At 43.2% G+C, this 25,768-nt stretch overlaps 1 protein-coding gene across 1 annotated transcript; it reads right to left on the bottom strand.

Annotated features, from left to right (window-relative positions):
* Positions 1-1,259: 1,259 nt before the first annotated feature.
* On the bottom strand, positions 1,260-24,277 carry LOC141020369 (neuronal membrane glycoprotein M6-b-like). The gene is made up of 7 exons (XM_073495418.1): positions 24,154-24,277; positions 8,484-8,670; positions 7,113-7,272; positions 6,510-6,678; positions 4,427-4,500; positions 4,278-4,343; positions 1,260-3,542 (listed from the first exon to the last, which is right to left on the bottom strand). Exons 1-7 carry the CDS (start codon positions 24,221-24,223, stop codon positions 3,390-3,392), a joined length of 879 nt encoding a protein of 292 aa, XP_073351519.1. The 5' UTR covers positions 24,224-24,277; the 3' UTR covers positions 1,260-3,389.
* Between the last annotated feature and the right edge of the window lie 1,491 nt (positions 24,278-25,768).

Here is a 25,768-nt window from a genome sequence, read left to right as displayed (position 1 = left end):
CGGCGACAAATGTTTGATGTTTCATAAGGAAAATGGGGATTTTCTCTAAATGTCTTTGTTTTTTGACATTTTGTTGCACAAAAAGTACCTTAGCACTGGGAAATCTTTATTTTTAAAATTTTATTTTCCCATTTCTTTGTTTTTTAGACCAAACAATTGTATAATTCCTGCAAAATAATCAGTAGTTCAGCTCTAAAGTTTGAGTTGTGATGTTTACGTATGTTGTTGCAGAGATATCTACGGTAGTTAGCACGCTAACCAGCTAGCCCCGGCCTAAGGCAGCTACTACCAGCAGCAAACAGATATTAAAATCAGTTGAGACCCGAACACAAGAACGACACGGGGGGACAACAGCGGTCACGATAATAAAAAATATCGGTTTTACTAGAGAAGGTTACAAAAATCATCACTATATTAGGAGTCATAGAACTATTTCCAACTTAAAAAATAAAACCATAATGAAAACACCTACAGGGAACTACAATGCCATCAAAGTACAATGGAGTTTTCTTTAGAAAAGAGAGGGAGGAGGAAGAGGAGGAGGAGGAGGAAGAGGAGGAGGAGGAGGAGAGGGGCAAACACCGCCTACCATAGTTGTCAGAACAATTGACTACACATCACCTGAAAAACTGTAAAGACACAGTCATGTCTCCTTCATGCAAATAACGAGGAAACAACAACACCCTGACACGCATCATCGTCTTATAGGAAATCGAAGTTTGCCTTTTACATCAACCTGCTGGCAAAAGCACGTATATTTATCAAACATAACACACACGTGGCAATATAGTCCTTTTTTATACAGAATAGACGGCTGCACACATGGACGATACTGACATGCTTCATCTCATCAAAGGTCAAAAAAATGTCTTCGAGTGTTTTTTTCTCTTTTTTTTTCTTTTCTTCAGGGTTAAACTGAACCAGTGACGATCAAATATAGAATATAGTTCATGATTATTAAAGAATATCTGATTATAAAATCAATGTATGAAAATTCCTGACTTGTTTTTTATTCAGAGTGTAAACATCCAAAACAGTCTCTGTGGCTCGTGTGAGAGGCATGAAAAAGAAAAACGGAAGAAATAAACTTGTTTGGCCGTCGAAATCATAATAATAAGCACAGACAAGTTCAATTAAATCATAATTACTGGATCACGAGAAGAACTCAGCTGCCTAAAACTGATAAAACGTTAAAAAAATCAACTTTTTTTCTTCACATTTTTAAATGTATACGTCACAATCACCTCAATCCATCATCATATCACTGTCCCTCTCACGACATATCATTTAAGATGTTACGTTACGGTTATTATATCAAATGCAGAACTAGTATTCGAGTGCTAAACACATATCTCAAAGGGCACGTTTACATTTATCTGTGGAAAATAATAGTAATAAGAGCGAAGTGGCAAAAAAACACTGACCGTGTTCTCCCTCGTGTCGGGGAGAAGGGTGGAGATCGAGATCTTTTCAGGGTGATTCGGCTATTTACAGGTGAGCTTCAGTCGCAGAAGGTAAGTTTTTTTTAGAAAATGACGGGACTGGTTCTCGCTGTATATTTCACACAGGACAGCGAACCGGTCCGGTGAGGGATCGTGTGTTTCGATGGCTGAAATCAGATTTGGTTTGATACCTGAGGTGTGTGTTGTGTCTTTCTCTTTAATGTTAAAAGACCCGAACTGATTCATCTTTGATTTCTGCTGCCGCTGGTGATGAGTGTAGCAAAAAACTGTAGAAGTCTGAGAAGGAATAGTCTCGGGAAATGCCAACTTTGATGTCCGTGTGTTAGATATCGAGCTAACGGCAGCGGCTAGTTAGCTTAAACGCTAGAAGCGAGAGAAAACGGCTAGCCTGGCTTTAGCAAAATGAAAAAAAAAGGCTCATTAATTTATATGAAATGTCTTGTTTTGTTAATTTATACAAAAACCAAAGTGTTAAAACAACAATCTGTGGTTTAATGTGGATGTTAGCTGAGCCGTTAGCATGTCACTGCGCTAGCTAAGCAACAGTCTGGTCTGTATACGTCCCGTAAAACCACAACTTGTTTGTTTTTACACTTTGTTTTCTGTATAAATCAAACAAACAAGATATTTAATAGTAATTAATGAGCCTGGTTGGCAGTTTTTCTTCCTTTTGAACAAACCCACGCTAGCTGTTTTCTCTTTAAGCTAACCTAAGCTAACTGGCTGCTGCCGTTAGCTTGATATTAACCGTACGAACGCGAAAGTGGTGTCAATCTTCTCATCTAAGTCTCAGCAAGACCGTGAAAGTGTCAGTTTTTGCAAACAAAATATCACGTGGTAGTTAGTGAGCTTTAGACGTGATGCTAGCTTAATTTTGTTACTTTTCGGGCAGAGCCAAGCTAGCTTTCTACCTGTTTCCTGTCTTTATGCTAACGTGAGCTAGCTGGCTGCTGGCTGTAGCTTCATATCTTCTCACCTGACCCTTGATAAGAAAGCTAATGAGTATTTCCCAAAGCTATTCCTTTAATAAAAGGTTTGCTACACCTCTGGACTGAAATGAACGGTTAATACCTTGGCGGATAAATAAACTCTGATCATGTAAATGCACAGAAATCCTTGAGATACCAACATGATTTGAGTCTTTTAGGTATTTCTATAAGTGACGGGGGGGGATTCGTGTTTTTAAGGGATACATCTCCTTCTCCCTTCAGTTGTTTTGTGTTTCGTAGTAGTGCAACAACGTATCGAGCGTTAGCGATAAAAAGTTTCAGATGGAGAAAGAAAGTAAAAGGAGAGCAAAAAAAAAAAAAAAACATAAAGAAGAAGAAGAAAAGATCATAATAGTACCTGGCATACTTTTTCAGAGTATTAAAAAAAACAACAACATTCGTACACATTCGCACAATATATTCATATTCATATATATATGCATATAAAACACCAAAAAACAGAGGAAGTTGGTCGCTGCCTGGCTTCCCTGTGGCTGAAGCAGACAGTGAACAATGTTTCTTTTAGGCTGTTAGGAGTCGAGTGTGTTGAGAGGCTGCACTAGCTCAGGGCGCGAGGCCTTCACAGCCGGACCACGTTCACGAGCCGCCGCCCAAAAGCACGTTGGAGGAGAAGCTTCTGAACTGATGTATCGTACCTGAGCTCGGCCCTGGCGGAGGGGGGGGGGGCGAGCTCTCCCGGTTCTGAAGCATCTTGCCTCCGTCTGGGCCTGATCCTCTATCCTCTTCCCTCTCGGGTGCTTAACAAACATCACGCGAGGGAAGAGGATGGAGAATCAGGAGGTCGGAGGACCATCAAACATGACCGAGGTGGTTTGTTTTTAAAACAGAGGGAGGGGGTGGGTGTTGCAGGGTTGGGGGGGGGGGGTTGAGGTTGTGGAGAGGAGATGGGTGGTGGCGGGAGATGGATCGCTCGTCCTTATGAGTAGGAGGAGGAGTTCTGGCCCTCCTTGGAGCGCGCCTCGGCCTCCAGGTCCTGGTCGTCCTTGGTCTTGATGTCCTGGTACTCGTGCGTGGAGACGGCGCTCCTCAGGTAGGCCCAGTTGGCCGCCAAAATCATCAGGTAGTGGATCTGAAGAGAAACAGAATCGTCACATTACGTCATAATGATCTGATCGTCTCTTTATCTGGTCGCTAGGACGTAAATGGACCTCCTTCTGCCCTCTGACCTCTACAGGGAGTCAATATGTCCGTTAGCCTCGAGCTAGCAACGTTGTTATCATTGAAAAGTGGATGAAGTAGTCACAGATGACACTGTTTGTCGGCTCTATCATTACAGAGAGCCCTGAGAGTGGACTGATGACACTGCGTATCAGATTTATGATTATGGATCGACTGTACAAAGACACTCAGAAGACGCCCGACTGCCAGGCGGGATGATTAACCTGCCGAAAGCGCTACACTGATGGGGAAATGAGCAGAAGTATCACGTTTACAGCCACGCTACAACATTTACTCCTCTGTATTTCTTTTCTACCTTCCAACTAAACGAGCTGGAGAAGCTCACAGCACAGAGCGATGACCCAGCGTTACATCTGGAGAGGCGCTTACTGCCTTTTTTTTCCCTGGACGTAAAACAAAAACAGTCCGCCTCCACAGCTGAGAGTAAAACGCTGACCCCGTCTCTACACGCTCACGCAGCAGCAGCAGCAGCAGCAGCAGCAGCAGCAGCAGCGTTTTGGATTTTAACCTCATAGGATGATAAACGTGAGAGGCGGGGTTGCCACGGCAACAGATAAGCACGCCATGGCAACGTGCATATTTTCTGAAGAAGCATCATTATCGGTGGGATCGCGAGCAGGCTTACCAATGCGATGACGGTGGCGCCGGCGCCGGCGAGCGCGACGATGTAGAGGTGGTAGGACAAGTAGAACTGTGGGCGAAGAAGAGGAGAAGATTAGCGGAGGGAGGACGATGAAGACGAGATATTAAAAGAAAAGGTCGGCGTCCTCTCACCTCGCTCGTGTCACAGATTTCACCCAGTGTGGCTCCGCAAGCTTTTCCCGGTGTGGCGTTCCAGGGAATAATACCTACAGGATCAGAGAGATGAAACATCACAGGACCGCCTTTTTCCTCCCCCGAGACGGTTTGATTGAAGGAATTATGAATCAGGCTCGGATAAAGATTAAAGGAAACGGCCTCTGAGCCGCTCCTACAGGGAACATGTGGGTCACTGTCTCTTAACTGTAAGAAAACATGATGGGAAACTTGCTGGTAGGAGCTGATTTCAGGCTAAATTTACTTCATAACGTTAAATAAGATCCGAAAATCAATTAACGTTCGCACATCAGCTGTAACTGCTGCTGATAATTTGCTTTCAGGCAGTAATTGGGGTTAATATTTCACGCGGTCGTACAGTACGACTGCCAAATGAAGCATTATGTGATCCTCATCCTACTTTGCGAGCGGGCCAGCTGTCCTTCAGATGTGGGTCACATACTGTACATTAGGCCGTCGCACTGATAACGAGATGTGCAATCTCAGGAGAGTGTTGCCGCGTCGCATTACTGCGGGAAGGTGGATTTTCATAGAGATCCAATCAGGAGCTCAATAATCTAAATGTATTTTTTTCATCTCTTCCTGTATAGAAAATAACATTTTAAGTGAAGTGGAGATAAATATGTGATGTTTATACTCTGGTGTACAGAGACAGAGAGCAGTAAGCCTGCAGAGTTACATGTAATATAAATGTATACTGTGGTTCTGCTGCTCCAATATGAGACGGACTGTTGCTAATGGTGGCTAATGTTATAAAGATGTGACCAGTAGCTTATGATGGCTAATGTTAGCTTACTTTAGAGATATGACTCGTAGCTTATAGTGATTAATATTAGCAAACTTGAAACATATGGACAGTTTTTTATGGTGGCTAATGTTAGCTAACTATAGGGAGATCTGACCAGTAGCTTATGATGGCTAATGTTAGCTTACTTTAGAGAGATATTGTAGCTTAAGATGATTAATATTCGCAAACTTTGGAGATATGACCAGTAGCTAACAGTGGCTAATGTTAGCTTACTTTAGACAAAATAAGGCCTGTAGTTTATCGCTAATGTTCATTAATGTTACAAAGATATAACCATGCAGTAGCTTATGACGGCCAATGTTTGCTAACTTTGGACTAACTTTGCTAACTACAGAGAGATATGACCAGTAGCTTAGCTACTGTTAGCAAAGTTTAGTGAAAGAAAGAAGAATATAGGTAATGCTGACTAAATTTAGGGAGCTATGACTGCTACAAGTAGTAGTAGCCATCTTAAATGCTAATGTTTGCTAACTATAGAGAGATAGCCTATAGCCAGTAGCTTCTGAAGGCTAATGGTGGGTACCTTTAGAGAGATATGAGTACGCTAACTTCCTGTACGTGTGTTAATGTTATCTCATGTTAGTCTTTGAGTATCATGAAAAAATATATAAATAAAATGTATTATAATAACTTTATGGAGAGATATAACCAGTGAGTCATGAGGCCTAACGACGGCTGCAGTTGGCCTTGTTCTGCACTTTCCTCTCCTGCAGGTGAAGCTTGGGCTACGTAGTGGAAACAGCGAGCGGCACCAGGATGTTTCTTTTATGTGCACAGTAAAAAGCTTTTATCGCCGAGGCTCGACGGCACGTTTGAGCGCGCTCGCCTTGATCAGGGGAACTTCTCTTAAACTCTGAAGACATTGAACACAGCGTGCAGTCTGATCCTTTTTACTTCAGCTGCACATCAAAATATCTGGAGGAGACGCAACACTTGTGTTACTTTTTGGCAGTTGCTTTGCTGATTTTACACATTTGCCACGAGCCTTGTTGCTGGCATGAAGTGAACATCTTTAATTTTGAAGATAAAGAAGATATTGTGCCTTAAGAAGCTATTTTTTGCCGTGCTACCCAGTTTTCAAGGCCCACCTGTCCTTCAAGTTCTGCTCCTGCACACCTGATCCAATTAAACCATAATGAAAATGTGTCACCTTTAATTAGATCAGGTGTGCAGAAGCAGAGCGAAAGTACGAAGGACGCGCCGACCTCGATGCCTCGACCGCGGACGACTTACCGTACTGCCTGACGTCCACGCAGATGGAGTCGGGAGAGGTGATGTTGGCGTCGGGAGACCTCATGGCGGCGCAGGTGGTCCACATGTTAAAGAACAGGAACACGGGTATCGCCGTGAAGCCGAAGATGGCGAGGAAGGCCAGGAAGAGGATGTAGGTCAGGAACATGAACTGGTGGAAAGAAAAGAGAGAAAAGTTTGAGTTGAATTAAAGAAAATAGGTTAATATTATTCCTCAAAGGCCTCACGTTCACACCCAGAGTCTGTGTTCAAGCTAATGTTGCTGGACATCTGCAGCAATTAGAATAATCAGGCTAGAAAGGACAAACTGTGCCAGAGTTTCCCTCAAGGGCTCGACTGTTTGTGCGTCTTTCCTTCTTATGCATCTTTGATTGTGTAGCAGAGTCGTGTGATTCAGCCTCTGCAACACCTTCATGATGACCTCTTGTAAAACATTATGAATTCATGTTCTGCGCCTGAGTAAGGACGTTATAAAATACACATCGAGGTGATTAAAATCTCACTTAGAGGCTTTACTTTGGGGTGTAACTGGGTCAGTGGGTGTGTTGATTTGCAGCAGCTGTGTGTGTGTGTGTGTGGACGTACGAAGGCAGTGATGCAGCGTCCGCAGACGGTGGTCTTGAAGTCGCTCTGCAGCTCCTTCTTGATGGCGCTGGTGGTGTAGAAGCCCTCAGCCAGGAGGATGATGGCGTAGACGAAGAAGAAGGAGGCGATGCCGTAGATGATGTACTGAAAGATCTGGATTCTGAACAAACACACAGAAAGTCACTGATTTAGTAGCTGAAGATGGCTAATGTTAGCTAACTCTAGAGAATATGACCAGTAGCATACGGTGACTAATGTTGGCTAACTATCACTAGTAGCTTATGACGGCTAATGTTTCCTAACTTTAGACAATATGAGACCAGATGTCTAGAGGGATATGACAAGTAGCTTATGGTGGCTAATATTAGCCAACTTTAGACAAAATAAGACTGATAGCTTATGGCTAATGTTGGCTAACTTTCGATATATGACCAAAAACTTATGATGGCTAATGTTAGCCAACTTCAGCCAAAATAAGACTGATAGTTTAAGCTAATGTTAGCTAACTTTATAGATATGACCAGTAGCTTATGCTAACTTATTGTGGCTAAAATTAGCAAATTTTAAATGCATATTACCTGTATCTTATGCCAGCTAATGTTAGCAAACTTTAGTGGGATATGGCCAGTAGCTTACGATGACTAATGTTAGCTAACTTTAAATACATATCATTTTCATCAAAATAAGACTGATAGCTTATGGCTAATGTTAGCTAACTTAAGTGGGATATGACCAGTAGCTTGTGATGGCTAACGTTAGCCAACTTCAGCCAAAATAAGGTAATTTAGGCTAATGTTGGCTAACTTTATAGATATGACCAGTAACTTATGGTGGCTAATGTTAGCTAGCTTTAAATACATATTACCTGTATCTTATGCCAGCCAACGTCAGCAAACTTTAGTCAGAATACAACAAGTATCTTATGGGTAATGTTGGGTGCATTCACTGAGGCATAACTAGTAGCTTCTGATGGCTAACGTTAGCTGAGTTTAACAGTATAGCTTATGGTGGCTATTTTCAGTGAAGCTTTAACAGTGTTTCATTGGGAATCAATCCTCCGTATGACATTATGAATCAATCTGACGGACGAGATGTTGTAAACGCCTCCTCCTCGTCATCTACACTCTGTCTGTACAGTCTCTCGCTTGAGTTAGGAGACATCTTATAGTTTTAGGGTCTTCTGAGTTATGGCAGACGATGTGGGCGGCTCTCCTCGACAGATTTAATAACTGCAGCGGTCGTATCTCCACTGCTGTTTCTACTCAAACTATTAACGGTGCCAGGAGCTCGTCAGTGATTCATCGTTTTCCCACAACTTGCGAGGCTCCTCGCTCTCTACGCGTCACCAGGACGCCGGCGGCAGCGACTTACACCATGGCGAGGGTGGCGTGGTCGGTGGTGACCCTGGAGAAGTGGTTCTCCAGCATGGTCAGGGTGCCGGTCAGCGCCACGTGGCCGCAGCCGCAGAACAGAGCCACGCCTGAGAAGCAGAGGATGGTGGCCACCAGCGAGGCGTAGGGCACGCCGCCCAGACACTTGATGCAGCACTCGAAGCATCCTGCGGGGGGGGGAAGAGAGGAGGGAGGAGAGTTTAATCCACCGATACAAAGAGAGAACAAACCGAGATGAAGCGAACACACAGAGCAGACTGCAGCAAAATGACACCTCTGATGATGATGATGACACTCGCTGCAACACTTTTGGTCCGCTGCTGCCTCACGTTGCAGGAAAACCTGCCGTGGACGTCGAGTCTACACAGTGAAGATCAACTCTTGGTGTCGTGCTGCTGATCACCAGCATCTTTCACAGTCGAGCTCGGCCGGGAGTTGCTGAATATTACATGGAAACGGCGCTACGAGCTCTCATCCTGCTCCAAAAAACATCTCCGTCTCCCCCTTTTTTGTCTTTAAAGTAACGTCTCAGAAGCTTCTTTGTGTGTCTTTTGACCAGAGTGCATGAATAACTCATGAGCTAATCCTAAATAAATGATTTTTAAATGCCGTTTCTTTTCTAGGGCATCGGAGGAGGGACACTTTTTAGTTTTTGGGGTTGAACCTCTAAGACACCGGAGATGCTGTCGTCGTCCTCACAGCGGAGAGGGAAAGTAACAACATCGTCGTATCGAAGCACAAGAGTCGCATCTTATATAACAACCCCCGTTTAAAAATAGCTCCTCCGGCAAAGCGGAGCAGGAAGTTACTCTGAAAGAAAAGAGGAAAAAAATGAACTGTCTTGTGTGTGTGCCACTTTGCTGTTTCCATGACAACGTGCTCCAATTGTGCAAAACAGAAATGTGAAGCATCGATTTTTCATGTCGAGAAGTTTAGTTGAATCTGAACGTTTTTATATTCGTCAGAGCCGGACTGGACTCGGGCCGGGACCGAAGCTGCTGGATGGTTTTTACTGACGACAGCAGGAGAGGAAGTCGGTCCAGAAGGAACCTTCTCATCAACTATTAACGGGATCTTCATGAATAATGTTGGAGACGTTCGTAGTTTCCTGAGTTTGGTGACCCCGGGACCTTTCCTGGAGCAGCGCCGTGAAGTCGACCGTTGTGATTTTTGATTTATCTCAACAACTTCGGTCACTTGTTGGTTTTTAAGCCTCGTGGTCGTCGCCATCTTGGTTTTTCTCGCCAGAAGTGACCATTTTTCGAAGGAGAAGGTGGAGCTGGGGAGGAAATCCTGATAAGATCTGAGGACAGGCGACTTTTCAATCACAACCTGAAGCTTCATCATCTGTTTTACACTAAATCCACTAAATAAATATCACGTTACGTTGAAGAACTAGTGACTGAGACCATACTTCTGGTGTCCTGCTTTGCTTCTGACCTCACTGTGGGGGGTCAGGTATTGAAAAACCTCTTCCTCTTCACGTCTGAGCCGTAAATCTAAGATGCAGCCGCTCCACAGAGCCGCTACTCCCGCTGAAGACTCTGCATTGCGTAACCGAAGCGGGAGGCTCGTTGCATAATAGATCCAAATCCTATTAATGTTAATGAAGGGAGCTGATGGGAGAGGTGGACCTGATGAGGACCGGATGGTTCTGAGCTGAGAAACAGGCCGGGCCTCGGGGGGGGAGGAGGAGTGAGGATGGGATGGACTCAGCCAGTCGATACGATGATGTTTAAAACGCTCCATCCTGCTATAAAAGGTCGACCTCAACAGGTAATTTAGTTTGATAGAGAGGAGAATAAACCCTGCCAGGTGACGTTATCTCAGCTTTGACTAAACCTCCTTTCAAAGAGGAGATTTACTCGCCTGGTATTAAATATTATTCCCTCTGTTAACTCTTTCTCCTCCCTTCACGGTTGAACTCACAGCTTTCTTTTAAACGCTGAGCGAAGGCCTCGTCTCATCTGGTCCGCCCCGTGGCTACGACTGTTTGTCAGCCTAAAGTGCGCTAATGGGAAGCAGACAGGCCGGAGTGGTCAGCAGCAGCCGGCCCCTAATAGAAATCAATGGACTATTCATTAGAGCAGAATTTAGGTGACACACCGAGGCCGGGGCCATCGCTCTGGGTTTTTATACCTCGCAGCGTCTCGCTACCTCCGGTCCTCCTCCTCCTCCTCTCTGGTTGAAATATGACCGCACGCCTCACGTTTGTACTGGAGTTAATCGCTCGGGCGAGATGTTTTACGCTCCCGTTACGGTGTTGTATCATGAAGGGAGGAAGGCGACGGAGGAGGAAGCGAGCGCGAGGCGATCGGAGAGGGGAGGTCGATGGAAAGCCGGCCGAGGAACAAAGAAGGAGGAGGAGAAGGAGGTGAAGAAGGAGGCAGAACAGAGAGAGAGAGAGAGAGAGAGAGAAAGTGGAAGCGAGAGGCAGCTCTTGGCCCCAGGGCCCGGCAAATAGCAGTTGCCATAGAAACGCGTTACCCACGACCCAGTTCAGCGGCGCCGTAGCCCTTCACACACAGACTGATGTAGAGTGATGTAACCTGAATCAAGACGTGGAGATCTGCAGGATGTGAACGTGATGATGAGAAATGTGGAGGGAAAGTATCTCACGTCCAGGTTCTGGTGGTTCTGTTTCAGGAAGTGGGTCAAACTGATGAAACGTGTGATGAGAGAGGGTATACAGGAGCTTGGTTTCTGTGTCGTCACGTTTAAAAAACCGACAGAAAAGTAAAGATTTGTTTCCTTCAGATTAAAGCCTCTGATCCTAAACCCAGATTATTCCACCGCCAGTGTTTCTATAATTCACTCTGTTGTTGATAAAGTGATGAACGACGGAGGTTTCCACCATTTTTTCTACAGTAGATCCAGTTATTTTAGCTCCAAACACGCCTCAACCCCTGACACGTCATCACCATGTGCTAATCTACACATCCAGAAGCTACAGATCAACATTAGCTTTCATTTAGAGTTTGTTTATGTCCACCTGATTCATGTAAGTACAAAGAAAACTCTCCTTTTTGCTCCATTTTTGGTCTCCACCATCGTCCGAGGAAAACATCTTTAGCTGCTTAACGCTCCACTTTGTTCACAAGCTTGCCGCCACATTAGTTGGCTGCTGAACAGGTCGTTTAAATGAGGTTCATCCAACTTCTTTAGCTAAAAACAGCCTTTTTTTGCTCCATTTTTGGTCTCCACCATCTACAGAGGGAAATATCTGCCTCTTTAGCTGCTAAACACTCGACTTTGTTCACCAGCTTGTCGCTACCTTACTCTGCTTGTTGTTTGTTGTTGAACAGGTCGTGTAAAGTAGGTTTATCTAGATTATTTAGCTGAAAACGATGTAAGTACAAAGCAAACTCTCCTTTTTGCTCCATTTTTGGTCTCCACCATCGTCCGAGGAAAACATCTTTAGCTGCTTAACGCTCGACTTTGTTCACCAGCTTTTAACTAACTTAGTCTGTTTGCTATTTGGTGCTGGGAAAGTAGGTTTATCCTAATTATTTTGCCGTGAGAGGGAACTAAAAATAATCAAATATTGGGCTTTAAGACCAAAACATTGAGCTAAAAGACGCTAAAAATGATGTAATGTTATTATAAAAACATTGATTACACTGCAGGAGCTTTAAGTTTAGGTTACAGTCACTAAGACACTTATTTTAGGATTAAATCTTTATACTCTAACAGGTTTTCTGTATTAAGTCGTAGTTTGTGTCATCTAAAAAAGAGACAATCTGCACCGTCAATACAAAACCTCCTTTGGATTTGTCCTATTTTTAAAACAACCAGGATATAGATCAAGTACAGCATTTTAAAATAAGTGCAGTGAATGTAAACTGGACTGTATTCTCTTTCATCTGTCACCTCTCAATAATAACGCCTGAATTAATCTGCTGTTTGTCTCTGAAACTATCGATTTCCTCGACTAAACTGAGAGAAAAAAGCAGAGAGACGACGACGTCGACGGTCCTGAGAGCTAATAATCAGCCATAAACTGCACAAACCATGATGATCGTCCAACTGTTTCGCATCTGCCAGGAATAACAGCGTTAATAAAGCTTTGTGAATATTTCAGCGGCCGGTCTGCTCGCTGCCTGCGGCTCTACTCCGATTTAGAAGTGCTGTATTCATTACGGGGGCAATTTCCTCAAAGTGCATTGTGGGTAGATTCCCACAAGAGCTGAGGGCGACCTCGGAGAGAGACGGAGAGGGTAAGACTTGTACTTTTCTGTTGTTAATTTTACTTCACAGTGGTTTTAAATGTGTCGCGTGTCAATAAATCCTCCTTAAATAGCAGGAATGTTGTGGGAGAAAAATCAAAAGCCGTCACGAAGTCCAAAAACAAAGCTGTGTTTCCTCAGAGGATAATTACGCTTTATTACAAGTTGTTTCTGACTTGTTTTTCTCGTTGTTTCTATCAGTTGTAACACCATAATTGCTTAAATCTGGGGATTTAGCAGCAGTGCCAGAGTGTAGTCAGACCATCCGAACCTATAGACTCAAGATGTAGCTAATAATCCCTCATATCAACGAACAATCAATTAACTCATCAAGTGTCCGCATGTGATGCATTCAGGCGCAGGACCGAGTGAAGGTCATAGGCATTTTGGCAGCGTTCAGAGCCCAAATACAGATGATATACACGAGGCGTAATAACAGTTTGGTTGGTTTGGTTAGATTTAGGTGTCAAAACTACCACGTAACGTCACTTTCGTATGTTTCTCGGTCACACACGGACTTGAAACCTGCTCTCCTGCATGGAAACCCCTACATACGACCCGTCCAAACGCCCAAACCACCTCCCGACTCGGACTCTGCACGACTATAGCCGCTCGCCAGGCTGCCTAATCTAAAAAATAATCAATACTGCGTGAGGAAAATGAGAAAATCCTCAAAACTGACGACCTGGAACTGTGGAAACGTTATTACGTGATCTTTTATCAGGTAATAATTTCACCCGCTTCGTCAAACATTCTCAGTAATCGGCTTGTTTCTGGACATCGATCAAGAGGACACGATGCGCTCTGTGCCAGGTAAGAGGATGACGCCAGCCGCCGTCACCAACCTTCTTCTCTCGACCCTAATCTGCTGTTTGTGAGATATGCAGCATTATGAAGGCCACGAGGTCGGCAGCATCGGTCCGGGGCCGTAATTGAGCGTGATGAACTCTTTTTAAATCCTGTTCTCAGGCGCTCTGCTGCGTGATCAATACTTTTTATCCTGCTGATCTGCTGGATGTTGCTGCCCTCCATCCATCCCTCTGTAGCCAACCTGGGCTCGACTGTAACAGCTGGGTGAGCGACTCATTTCCCAAGACTCAACCCACCTATGTTGACTGTAAAACATAGAAATGCAAACACAGATGGGGCAGAGAAACACACACAGGCTGTTACAAATCGGCTTGTTTGCGTCTGAACCGCAAAGTACGAGCAGGTAATTATTGCAAAACACAGGAATTCATCTACGTTCAAGCCCACCAGAGGGAAAAGGTAACCTACATACAGCTGCATCAGGCTCACACGCTCTCTCAAACATCAAATATTCATCTGTTCTCCGGGTGACTTCAGGTCCTTCTGCATGTGTTTTTTGTCTCTTGGTGTAACACTCACATAAAGTGCAGTGGGACATCTCCGACTGACCTGATGTTCTCTGCTGTGGTCCACCAGGGTCGACAACACATACAGTAGATGTGCAGCAGAGAGCGAGAGGCCTCTGACGGGAGTCTGTTTTTAATGTTTAATCTAGTTGCTCACACCACAAAGACTCATTAATGAAGATTTCTTTCTTACCTGGATAAAACATGTTGCATTGCTAATGTTAGCAAGCTATGGAAGCCAATGTTAGCTAATGTTAACAAAGATAAGAAATGGTGGCTAATTTTAGGTAATGTTATCAAGGTAGCTAATGTTAGAGAAGTTTAGGTAACCTTTAAGATTTTGACGGTGACTCATCACTAATTGATAGTCAGAATTATGTTTAGCATTATGGAGCATTTCTTATTTTTTCATTTATTCTTCTTGTCTTTATTTGGGGTAAATTAGTATCCACAGCCAACATGAACTGAGGTGCTCGAGAAAGTTTAGGGACAGCTGGCTTATCTTCAGGCAATCTCATAATTTGGAGTTTATTATGACACAATATGATGTAAGAAAGCTGCATTTGTGTCCTTTGGGGCTATTTTGTGTAACGAGGAGAGACCAATTAACAGCAGAATATTAAACAGGTTTATTTAAAACCGCCTGACTGCAGGGTGCACGGACTTCACCTAAACAGAGATGGCAGATAGTCCACTGACCGCCTACGCAGTGTGAAAAGTCTCTTATCAGCTCTCTTCTCGTTTCTAATCGAAGCAGGATCACCTGTCCTGAGCTGCCGTCTGGCGGCTCAGTGGAGCGAAGTGAACGCCATTAGTTGAGGTCTTGTTCCACCAAAATGTAAAATGGCCCCCCTGGCCAGAAGTGCTCTACCATTGAAGTGAATGGCTCTGCGGTTACGCAACCGACTTGGCTAATGTCACTTTGCCTGAGATGTCAAAGAAGTCGGTGGCCCTCCCCTGGCCCCTTCGCCTCCACTCCACCCTCCTCCCCCTGATGTGATTATGGAGATTCACTTTCCAGTAGCCTCGGGGGCTCGCAAACATTGTATGTGTGAGTGTGTGAAGCCGGCACAAGGGACCAACAGATACGAGCTACTGCAGCACATTTACTGTAACACAGATACACTTACTGTGGAGGCTGACCCGCCATAAACCCAAAAAAACACAGCTTACATCATCAGAAACGATCTAAATAATAGTTTCACAGCCGGGCCAATCAGACCCCAGCCTGAGACTGAGACACACAGTGACCTACTCATCAAACGGGCCCAGTCATTTATCGATGTCAGCCGTGGCTAACGATGACGAGTGCTAATCGGAATCAGTCGTTTTATGGGCCGTGGATGAGAGGAGCAGATTGGGCATCAGTGGGTGATGGAGGAAGGCCAGAGGAGGTTGGCATCTCTCAGGAACAAGGCGTGCTGCGCCAACCTGCCACTTGCTGCTATTCATATACCCACACTGCAGACTGGGGTTCAAACATAGCAGCATTGGAGGGGGATGCATTCAGATTATTGTAATCTGTTGCTTCTGTCACGACTGTTTTGCTATCAGTTCATGTATTAATTAATTGTATAGTCCACAAAAGATCAGATTATAGTGAAAATAAACTCCTGAAAGCCCGAGGCGATGTCTTTAAACGTCTTTTTGTTATACCAACAGTCAAAAACCTCAAATTATTACATCTACAATTATAATTAACAGAGAAAAAGCAGCAAAACTTGGTCTTGTAGGACCAGTAGCTTAAAATTGCTAATGTAAGCTAACTTTAGATATTGTGGCTAATGTTAGCTTGCAGCAGCAGGTGATTTAAGAGGTATGGGAAGGGCATCACCCCCCTTAGGAGCAAAAGCTATCCACTTGACCCGAGGTCAAAAATAGGTCCGGATCTGGACCCAGACAGATCCTGCACACTCTTTTTTCTTGAATGACATCTTTTCTGTATATACAATAAATAAGCAGTTGCTCTTTTAAGGGATTTTCCACCACTCAGTCAGCATCCGTGCAGAAAAGAAACGGCAACGAGACACATTCATGCTAAAAAAAGTGTTTGTTCTGTTGAACGTACGAGCGGAGAAAGCAAAATTTAAATATAAATGCGACCGCAGTGTGGGGACGGAGAGGGCTGAATATGAACATACCACACGGTCTCACCCACACTCCTGCAAAAAATAGAGCTTCATCCTTCAGTGCAAGCGAAGCACCGACATAGACATTCCCCTAAACCACTCCTGGTCATTGACACGTAAACATACACAACACACACACATATCCAGATGGAGGCTGACAGCATGCTTTGGGCAAATGGCTTCAAATGAGGAACACATGAGCTTCTCGCTGTGTGACGGCTTTCACATGCTCCCACAACCTCACACACCTCCGGGGCGAGAGGAGAATAGGCGAAGGGTGTGTGTGCATGAGTGTGTGTGTGTGGGAACGAGAGTTAAGAAGAAGAAGAAGAAGAAGTAGAAGAAGAAGAGGCAGGGAGGAGAAAGGAGAAGATGGCGAGCAGGGCTAGGAGGACAAAAAAGTGGTGATTTGTACAGTTTTGGGAGCACGCAAGGACAAAATCATGTGTAATAAATGATTAAAGAAGAAGTAAAACCTCTCTCACGCACACTCGTTTGCCCTGGAGACTACGCTGCGTATCTTTTTTTGTTCGTCAGCGATCAACTATGTGACGGCAACGAGCCAGAATTATCACAATTATTATAATAGCGCATCTGAAAGTCATCAGAATCTGCAGGAAACAGCTCCAACTTCATCTTGTAAATCCTTTATTCCACTCTGTGTGTGGGAGCCTTTCTTTTTTTTTTTTTTGTTTCTTGATATCGTCACTGCCATAAAGAGATGAAACTAGAGAGAGGCAGAGATTCAGCCAGAGTGAGGGGTGGTTATGTGTAACAAAGTCAAGTAGGAGATGGATGCCAGTAACAGCGAGTCTACGCATTCGAGTGCATGTGGGTGTGTGTGAGAGAAAATGTCCAAACCAGCTACTATTATAGTCAGTTTTCCTACTGATGGTTAAAATGCATTCGTCCTTGGACGGAGCTTGGCATTTGTGTTTGGCGATTTTAAGGATATGTTCGTCCAAAAATGAAAAATTCAGTCATTATTTACTCCAACTGGAAAGTCAGGGTAAGTTTTGTAGTAAGTTAAACATTTCTGGAGCTTCACAGCAAATAAGTGTCGAAGCGTTCACCGAAACGACTGAAGTAGATGGGGACTTGTTTAAAAATGTTAAAAAACACAAATAAAAGAACATAAAATGGCTCCTTGACAGCTTGTACAGTGAAATCCAAGTCTCCAGGAGCCCTGAGATCCTGAATTGATTGGAAAGAACGCTGCATGCTAACATTTTTAGCTTAGGTGCTGACGACTTCTGTTTAAAAAAGGGTAGAAATAACATCTTTTGCAAATCAATTTGAGATCTCGGTGCTACTGTAGACTAGATTAACAGTGGACGAGCTGTATGGAGCCATTTTATGTTTTTTTTTGGTTGTTTTATAACGTTATAAAAACAAGTCCCCATCTACTTCAGTCGTTTAGCAGAATGCTACAACACTTTTTTGCTGTGAAGCTCCAGAAATGTTTTGCAAAACTTGACACGACTTTTAATCCGCATGAGGATGGGAAGATAATGACTTGAATTTTCATTTTTGGGTGAACTTTTCCTTTAAATACTCCCCAGTTGTCAAATATATAGCAAACGATGCTTGTTAGCATCGCTAAAAGAAAGTAAGGTGGTTTAAAAAGCATCATCCAAAGCAGGAATGCTAACTTTAGCATCTAACACACGAACACAGAGCTGAATAATGAGTGTGTGGCGAAGAAGCTTCTCAGGATTTACGTGTGTGGCAGCAGTGATTTTTCTTCGGCCTCTAAAGTGGATTACAAGGACTCACACACTAAACGTGGGCGACAAGTTCATTCAAAAAAAGGAGCACCGGCCACCTTCTAATATTTACAGTACAGCCACACAACGATCCGTGAAGGATTAAAATGTTTATTGCAACATGTTTGATCTACTGTAAGGTCGAGACGACAGGGGAGGGAAGCTGTCCAATATTTATCAGCAACACAAACTAAATGTCAGCACCAGCAGGCAGAACGGTCCGGCTCCTCCGCCGCCGCACCGTCATCAAACACCAGGTTGGCCTTTAGATTCAAGGACTCGACTTGGACTCAGCTGGACCGTGGTGCTGAATATATTTTCACTCTTGCGGCCATGAAATTGAAATCTGCTCACTCACTGGAGGTTTTGGTCAGGTGAGTTTAGGGCCATAATCAGCTAATTTTGTTGTTTGTGTTCAATTAGAAATGCCAAGAAATAGTGAAAAACACCCAGAGCCCAAGGTGACATCTTCATTTTCATTTTCATTTGTCCGACAACAGTGTAAAACCCAAGGATATTCAATATACTGTCAGAGAAAACCAGCACATATTCACAGTTTTGCTTTAATAAATGGCTAAAAATGCACAATTAATCCATCGATTCCCAAACATTTTGACCTGTGATCCCTAAAAACCAACCCAATCCCCTGAATACATGTTGGCAATGTTTGTTTCTGCAAACCACAGATAGGAAAAGATCATGTTTTGGCTTTTTTTGGTTGCTGGAAATTGTCCCCAGTTCTCTTTTTTAAAATATCACATAGTGTCAAAAATATATATATAGTGGGTTTCTTGATTACAAATGTTGAAACGCAGTCTTGAACAGTGGTCACTGGCTTGGCAGCCTCCACCACCATCCCCTCCACCTCCACATATGAAAGTCAGGTCCTAAACACGCATTTTCAGAAGGTTAAAAAGGTAAAACTGATATGAACAACTTGGAAATGGCAGATAAATGCATGTGTTTTCTTTATTTCTTGTACATTTCATCATCTTGTAACTCCTCAGATATGGAGGTTGGGCACCACTGGACTAACTTGTTAATCAACTAATCAAAGAATAATGTAGCCAGTTGACGAAACAATAATCTTAGAAGGGTTAGAAAAATGACGTGTTCGTGCTATTTGTCGTATAGTGATTAAAAATGGGAGGCGGATGGTGATAAATGTGAAACACTAAAACATGCTTTTTCCTTTTCTCAGTGAGAGTTAGATGAGAGGATTGACACCACTCTCGTGACTGTTTGTTAATTGTGAAGCGATTAGCTTAGCTTAGCATAAGGTGGATAGCCTGGCTCTGCCCAAAGGGAGCAAAAATCCACCTACCAGCACCTCTAAAGCTCTCTTACATCTTACTCTACTCTGTTTAATCCGTACAAAAAACTGAAGTGTAAGAAACGATAATTCGCTGTTTCTTGACCAGGAACGGTAACTGCTGGTTGCCTGGCAACTGGTCCTGATCTTCTCATCTACTTCCTGGCAAGAGAGCAAATAGGCGTATTTTCCCAAAACAACATTTAAACATTAATCAACCTTCACTTGAGTTCAAGCTCCAATTTCTTTTAAAAAAATCAGTGTGAAAACATCTCCAGCACAGAGTCCTAACATCTTTTCCTCCGCTCGGGGTCAAACATCACAGATTTTTTTACTGGGGGAGAAAACAAACTTGAAAGACAGATTACGAGGTCTCTTTGTTGCTTCAGAGGCTGCAGCGAGCTTCTGCCCTGCCATGCAGAAAATTCAACAAAACCTGCACCCCTCTCCAGACGATGATGTAATCTCTTACGGTTCTGATCTGAACATCATAACCAAAGGCGGCGAGCCAGCGACGTGTTATGTAAGCGCGGGCACGTACACACACACACACACACACACACACAGGCAGAGAGAGGAAGGTGTGTGTGTGTGAACAGGCCAATCATTTACAACAAAGGGGAGGACGGACAGGAGCTTGAAATGCTCTCAGGGACACTTTCGAGCCCTCAAAGTCGCCACATTAAAGGTAGAAAACACAAAATGTCACATGAGAGCCGCTTGTTTCTCTAATCAAACTTTCATACTAATGAAATCAGATGTAATTGCGCCTCGGAGAGCGCGGCCGACGTCTCGTTATCCGAGTCCTGAGCTCAGTGCACCTCTACGGATGTACAGATTAGAGATTATAGGACGCAATCAAGCAAAAAGATCAATCCATACCCACAAACACCACCAGCACCACCACCACCACCACCAGCACCACCACCACCACCACCCATCCTACGGATTATCAACCCGGCCTGTGTTCATTTTACAGTTTGTAATTACTCTCAGCTCAATGTCACACAGAGACGCAGCAAAGTGACATAAAAGTGATGCAATTAACAACATACACTGTTTACCATAATTAAGGTGGCTAATGGAGTCACGGCTAATCAACATGTTCCTTACAGCACGACTGGGATCGCAGCTAATGCATAATTTTAAAGGGCTCACATCCCGTTTTCTTTACAAGAAATTCAAGATGACATTAAAAAAATGCATTTTTAACCACCTTAGATCACAGCCTTGATCGTGTTGTGCAGATATTTAAAGGTGCAGTATGTAAGAATTGGCCACCTGTCAAATTCAGACTCAAAACAAACAGGGGCAGCGTTTCAACAGAGAAATGCTGTAGCTTAGTTAGCTGTGCATCTAGAGGTCTGGATTGGGAGCTTGAGCACCAGGGAAGTGCTATAGTGCAGGGGCTTTGCTACGTTAGCTTGCGCAGTCTTGAACCAACGAATTTCAAACATCAATATCATCCCATCAACCATCTTCAACTTTCAGCAGGACAGAGGTAAGATTCATTAGTTAGCGAGCTAGCAACAGCCCAAGTGTATCCTGTTTCCTGTACCAGCTAGCAGTCTTTATCCTAAGCTAAGCTAACCGTCTCTTGGCTTTAGCTTCATGTTGGAATGAGACTGGTATCAATCTTCTCATTTAACTCTCTAAATACAATATTGCATGACTGATACAGAAACTTTGATGCTTTTAATTTAAAGTTTTTGCTCTTCAGTGACGCATAAGATCATAACGATGCCTTAAATTTAGTAATTAAAGAATTGTGGGCAAGATGTAAACAGAGCGACATATTTAATAGTTGAAAAATGAACTTGTCGGAGCTTTTTGGTGGAGAACTTGTGTGATGAAGACAGTGGTTTTCTTGTTCTTGTTACTTTTTGGCCGATATGTGTGAACAGAACATTTATCAGTCTGGCTCTAAAATACAACCCTTAGCATATAGATTAGCATCATTAGCTTGTACAACTGGTTTGAATTATCTACAGTACAGCTCAGGTCACAGGTTTGTTTCAAATATAATCAACTGAAGTGAAAATGATATTATATTTTGTTAGATATGAACCTGATACATCCAGCTTGACTTGGTTATTCCAGCCTTTAGATACTCAGTCCCTGTCCGACCCTTGACCTGGACCTGTCAGATGAAAGGTTCAGACGTTGCAGGACGTACAAGATGATTCTCTGTTCGCTGTTTGATCACCACACGATGCATCTGGGAGTTATGACTTTGCTTCCTGAATCAGAAAACGTGTTGATCTGCAGCAGAAGAGGCAGCGCTGGCACCCACCAACACAAGCTCCTTACATGACAGCTCTCGCCTTCACGCCCCCCACTGTAAATCTTCAACTTCTTAACGGATGCTATAAGCTTATGGTCACATTCCAGATGTCAAAGGCACACACACAAATGATTACACCAACAAATAGGCCATCCCTCCAATCCAGTCTATTTTTGGTCGTCCGATGTGGGTGGATTCAGTTGCGCAACATCACACCTGGAGCACAACAGTCCGGGCTGCAGAGGTGGAACTGGGTGAATGCACCGTGATAATGTATCTGCTTCCACATAAAATGGTGATTAACGAATTCAGAGGGTTAATTGCTAACTATAAATATGGCCGCCCTCCTGCTCAATTATCCTGAGGGTCTTCAAACACACGCACCCACTCTGACAATTGAAGTTACATGATGGAGGCTCTCATTGGACACTGGCCTGTGCGTAGCAGCGTGCCTCAGGAGAGGATGATGTAATGTCTTTTTAAAAACATCACTGTTGAGGGACACCCCACTCTTCTGCGCCTTACGTCATACACTATGACCCAGCAGTATCACTGTTGCTGGGCCCAAGAAGTGCCGAAGGAACTACAACTAATGTCACTTCAAGTGTGTTGGCGCTGAGATTTTGAGGTCATAAAACATATTTTATCCAGAACCTTAACTCAAGACAGTGATTCTGTGATACTGAAGTTAAAAATCTGAATATTTGCTTCCAAGATAGTAACATTTTTGTAACATTGAGACAAAAAAATGAAATAATTGCTCCAAAAATTGTGACATTTCATGCCATTGTGTAATACTAAAGCAAAAGTCTTAATTTTAGTTCCCAAAATAGTAACATTTTATCCAGTTTTGTAACGTTGAAGCTACAAATCTAAATAGCTGCTAAGGAAATTGTGACATTTCGTGCCATTTTGTAATACTAAAGCTAAAAATCGAATATTAGTTCCCAAAATAGTAACATTTCCTGCCATTTTATAACACCAAAGCTATAACTGTGGATATTAGTTCCCAAAATAGTAACATTTCCTGCCATTTTATAATACAGAAGCTAAAAATTTGGATCTCAGTTCCCAAAATTGTTATATTTTAGCTGTTTTGTAACATTTGAGCTACAAATCTAAATCACTGCTCACAAAATTGTGACATCTCGTGCTATTTTGTAATGCTAAAAATAAAAAATCGAACATTAGTTCCCAAAATGGTAACATTTCCTGCCATTTTATAATGTCAAAGCTAGATAATTTAAATATCTGCTTCAAAAATAAAGACATCAGCTGCTGTTATGTAACACTGAAGCAACAAGGCATGGCTCTTCTCAAACACAAACTCTTCCTTTCAACACATCTGCACAGTGAAGTGCAGCAGAAGGAATAAATCAGAGGAAACACTGGATGTTGCTGTGAGGTGAGTGTGTAAAGTCAACTCTCCTGCTCTCTGACAGCCAACAGGGCAGAGAAACACCCTTAATTCATGATTTACACATCAGACAGAAATTGTGTGTAATCTGCGTGTCCAGTCACATTCAGACGGGTCTACAGGGAAGATGTTGTGAGAGGTCTCCAACCTGACGGATGTGATTTTACTACCAAGCCACAATGAAAACAAATCAGTCACATCCAACATCCTGTGTGTTTGGGCGTCGAGTCCCCTCCAGTGCACAAGAGACACACCTACAATATTCCTACACACAGATTCAGCAGAGAAACAGCAACAGGCTGATCTTTGGTGTGCACATAAAACACTATCTTAATGTCCTCCACATGCACACTGACACTGGGTTTGATGCTGCTGGATTTAAAGGACACCACATCTGAATACGTGCGCCCCACGGATGCTCCATTAACAACCCCATTGTAACTGATGGACATCCATCTGCATCCAAGTGCACCTCCGATCGTCTCCTTTTTGCAGCCTCCAGCTCGACTGCTGCATTCATATACAACACACACGGGCTTCATATGTTGCAGAAGCGTCGACTAATCAACGCTCCTGTCGGATCAGACACCCGAGCCTCTTGATAATAATCGCAGCGGCTGCGGCGGGAGGATCATGAGGCGGCTGCTCCAACACCTGAACCTGAACAATGCAGCCGTGCACACTGAGCGCGCCGCCTCCTTATCAGCCGCTCATTAAGGCTCATGATGCATTAAAAAAAAAAAGCAAATTGGCATTAATGTATGCACCATAAAACCAGACTGTGCACATCCAACCCGCCCACCCTCTTCTTACTCCCCTCCATCAGCCTCCAAATCCCTCCGAAGGCGCAACATACACAGAAAAAACGTCAAATTACGCTCGGGGGGGATTGGTGCTTTAATCTCGGTCATCTGCAGCAGAGAGGGACCGTTATTGCTTTTTTTTTTCTTTTCCCCCCAAGTCGCCTTCAAATAGGTGAGAGGCCACATAGGAAAAAAAAAAAAAAAAAAGCACCGCTATTGTGTCGCGCACAAGCGAGGAGCCATTGCAAGTAGGTTAAACCGCCGAGGCTGGCGCAGAGCGTCTCCAAACGGGAAAACACACAGAAACGCGCCGCTGTCAGCGGCTGACCGAGCGTACCTTTGCTCTCCTGTCCCTCGTCTTGAGTCTCCTCCGCGTTGGACTCCATGGCCGGCTTTGTCCCATCCATTATTTTAGCGGAATATAGTCTCCTTGTGGCACTCGTACCTTACAGTCTGTGGATGGTGGAGCCCGTCCTGGTGACTTGATGCTCTCTCTCTCTCTCTCTCTCTCTCTCTCTCTCTCGCCCTCGTGCACACCCTCCCTCCCTCTCCCTCTCTCTCTCCTCCTCACTGTTAAAGCTTATAGCACCGTCTCTTTATGTATATTAACAAAATGCAAAGGCAACGTCAGACTGGATTTATTTGCCTCATGTTGCCAGAAAACGCTTTTTGGCACCTAAATCCGCCGACTGTGGAGAAAATGATGGTGTGATATACACAATGGTCCCAATGTAGTGATGTTTTATACCATTTTGTAAGGCTTATGCTACAAATGGTTGCAACATTGTATCATTTAATTCCAGTTTGTAATGCTTAAGCAAAAAATCTGGATATTAGTTCCCTAAATGTTAACATTTCATACTATTTTCTAACCCTGAAGCTAAAAATCCTAGTTGCTTCTAAAATAGTGATGTTTCTTGCCGTTTTGTAACAAGTAAGCTAAAAAATTCTAATATTTGGTTGCAAAATGGTATTTCATTCCGATTTGTAAGGCCGAAGATAAAAAATCTGGATATTAGTTCCCAAAATAGTAACATTTCATACTATTTTCTAACGCTGAAGCTAAAAATCCTAGTAGTTGCTTCTAAAATAGCGACATTTCTTGCCATTTTGTAATACTTAAGATTAAAATATGAATAGCTGGTGCCAAAATAGTAGCCTATCCTATCTGGATATTGGTTCCCAAAATGTTAACCTTTCATGCTATTTTCTAATGTTGAAGCTTAAAATAAATAAAAAATTGTTTCCGTAATATAAAAGCTCATGCCATTTTTTAAAAATCTGAACAAAATCTTAATATTTGCTTCCGAACAGTGCTTTTTTGTGCCATTTTATAATGCTAAAGCTAAAGGTCTGAATATTATTTCCCAAAATTGTTGGTTGCAAAATAGTAGCCTATTATTTCATGCCACTTGGTAAGAAAATCTGGAAATTAAAGCTTAAAATTGTAAGAAATTGCTTCCAAATTAGTCACATTTTGTGCCATTTAATAATACTTCAACTAAAAATCTGGACATTAGTTCCCACAATGGTAACATGTCTCGCCATTTTGTAAAACTCAAGCTATCAAAAATATCAATACTTGCCTCCGAAACAGTGCCATGTTGTGTAACTGTACAACACTAAAGCCAAAAATCTGAATATTAGTTCCCAAAATCTGTCTCTTTTCAAACACAAACTCTTAATTTCAACACATCTGCACATGTTGAAAATGCAGAGGAAGGAATAAATCATGGGAAACACTGGACGTCTTGCTTAAACTTGGCACTGTCTTGCTTATGGATATGAAAAAGATGCACAGGTGCTGTCAGATTGCAAGTATCTGCCCCCAAATGTTGCCAGAAAATGCTTTTTGGCACCTAAACCTGCTCCTGACTGTGGAGAAAATGATCCTCATGGTCTGATATACTTCTTAAATATCTCTCCTGATGACACATGATTGTCTTTATGGC

The sequence above is a fragment of the Pagrus major genome, chromosome 24 (assembly GCF_040436345.1).
Source record: "Pagrus major chromosome 24, Pma_NU_1.0".
In the NCBI taxonomy this organism is placed as follows: domain Eukaryota; kingdom Metazoa; phylum Chordata; class Actinopteri; order Spariformes; family Sparidae; genus Pagrus; species Pagrus major.
This window is presented reverse-complemented; position numbering and strand designations above follow the sequence as displayed.

What these genes read in the sequence shown, in the direction of transcription:
- LOC141020369 (XM_073495418.1), bottom strand. Translation starts at nt 24,223, where the DNA reads ATGGATGGGACAAAGCCGGCCATGGAGTCCAACGCGGAGGAGACTCAA. An exon ending in CGAGGGACAGGAGAGCAAAG is followed by an intron (nt 8,671 to 24,153) that starts GTACGCTCGGTC and finishes CCCCCCCCGCAG; the next exon opens with GATGCTTCGAGTGCTGCATC. An exon ending in GACGCTGCATCACTGCCTTC is followed by an intron (nt 6,679 to 7,112) that starts GTACGTCCACAC and finishes TCTTTCCACCAG; the next exon opens with TTCATGTTCCTGACCTACAT.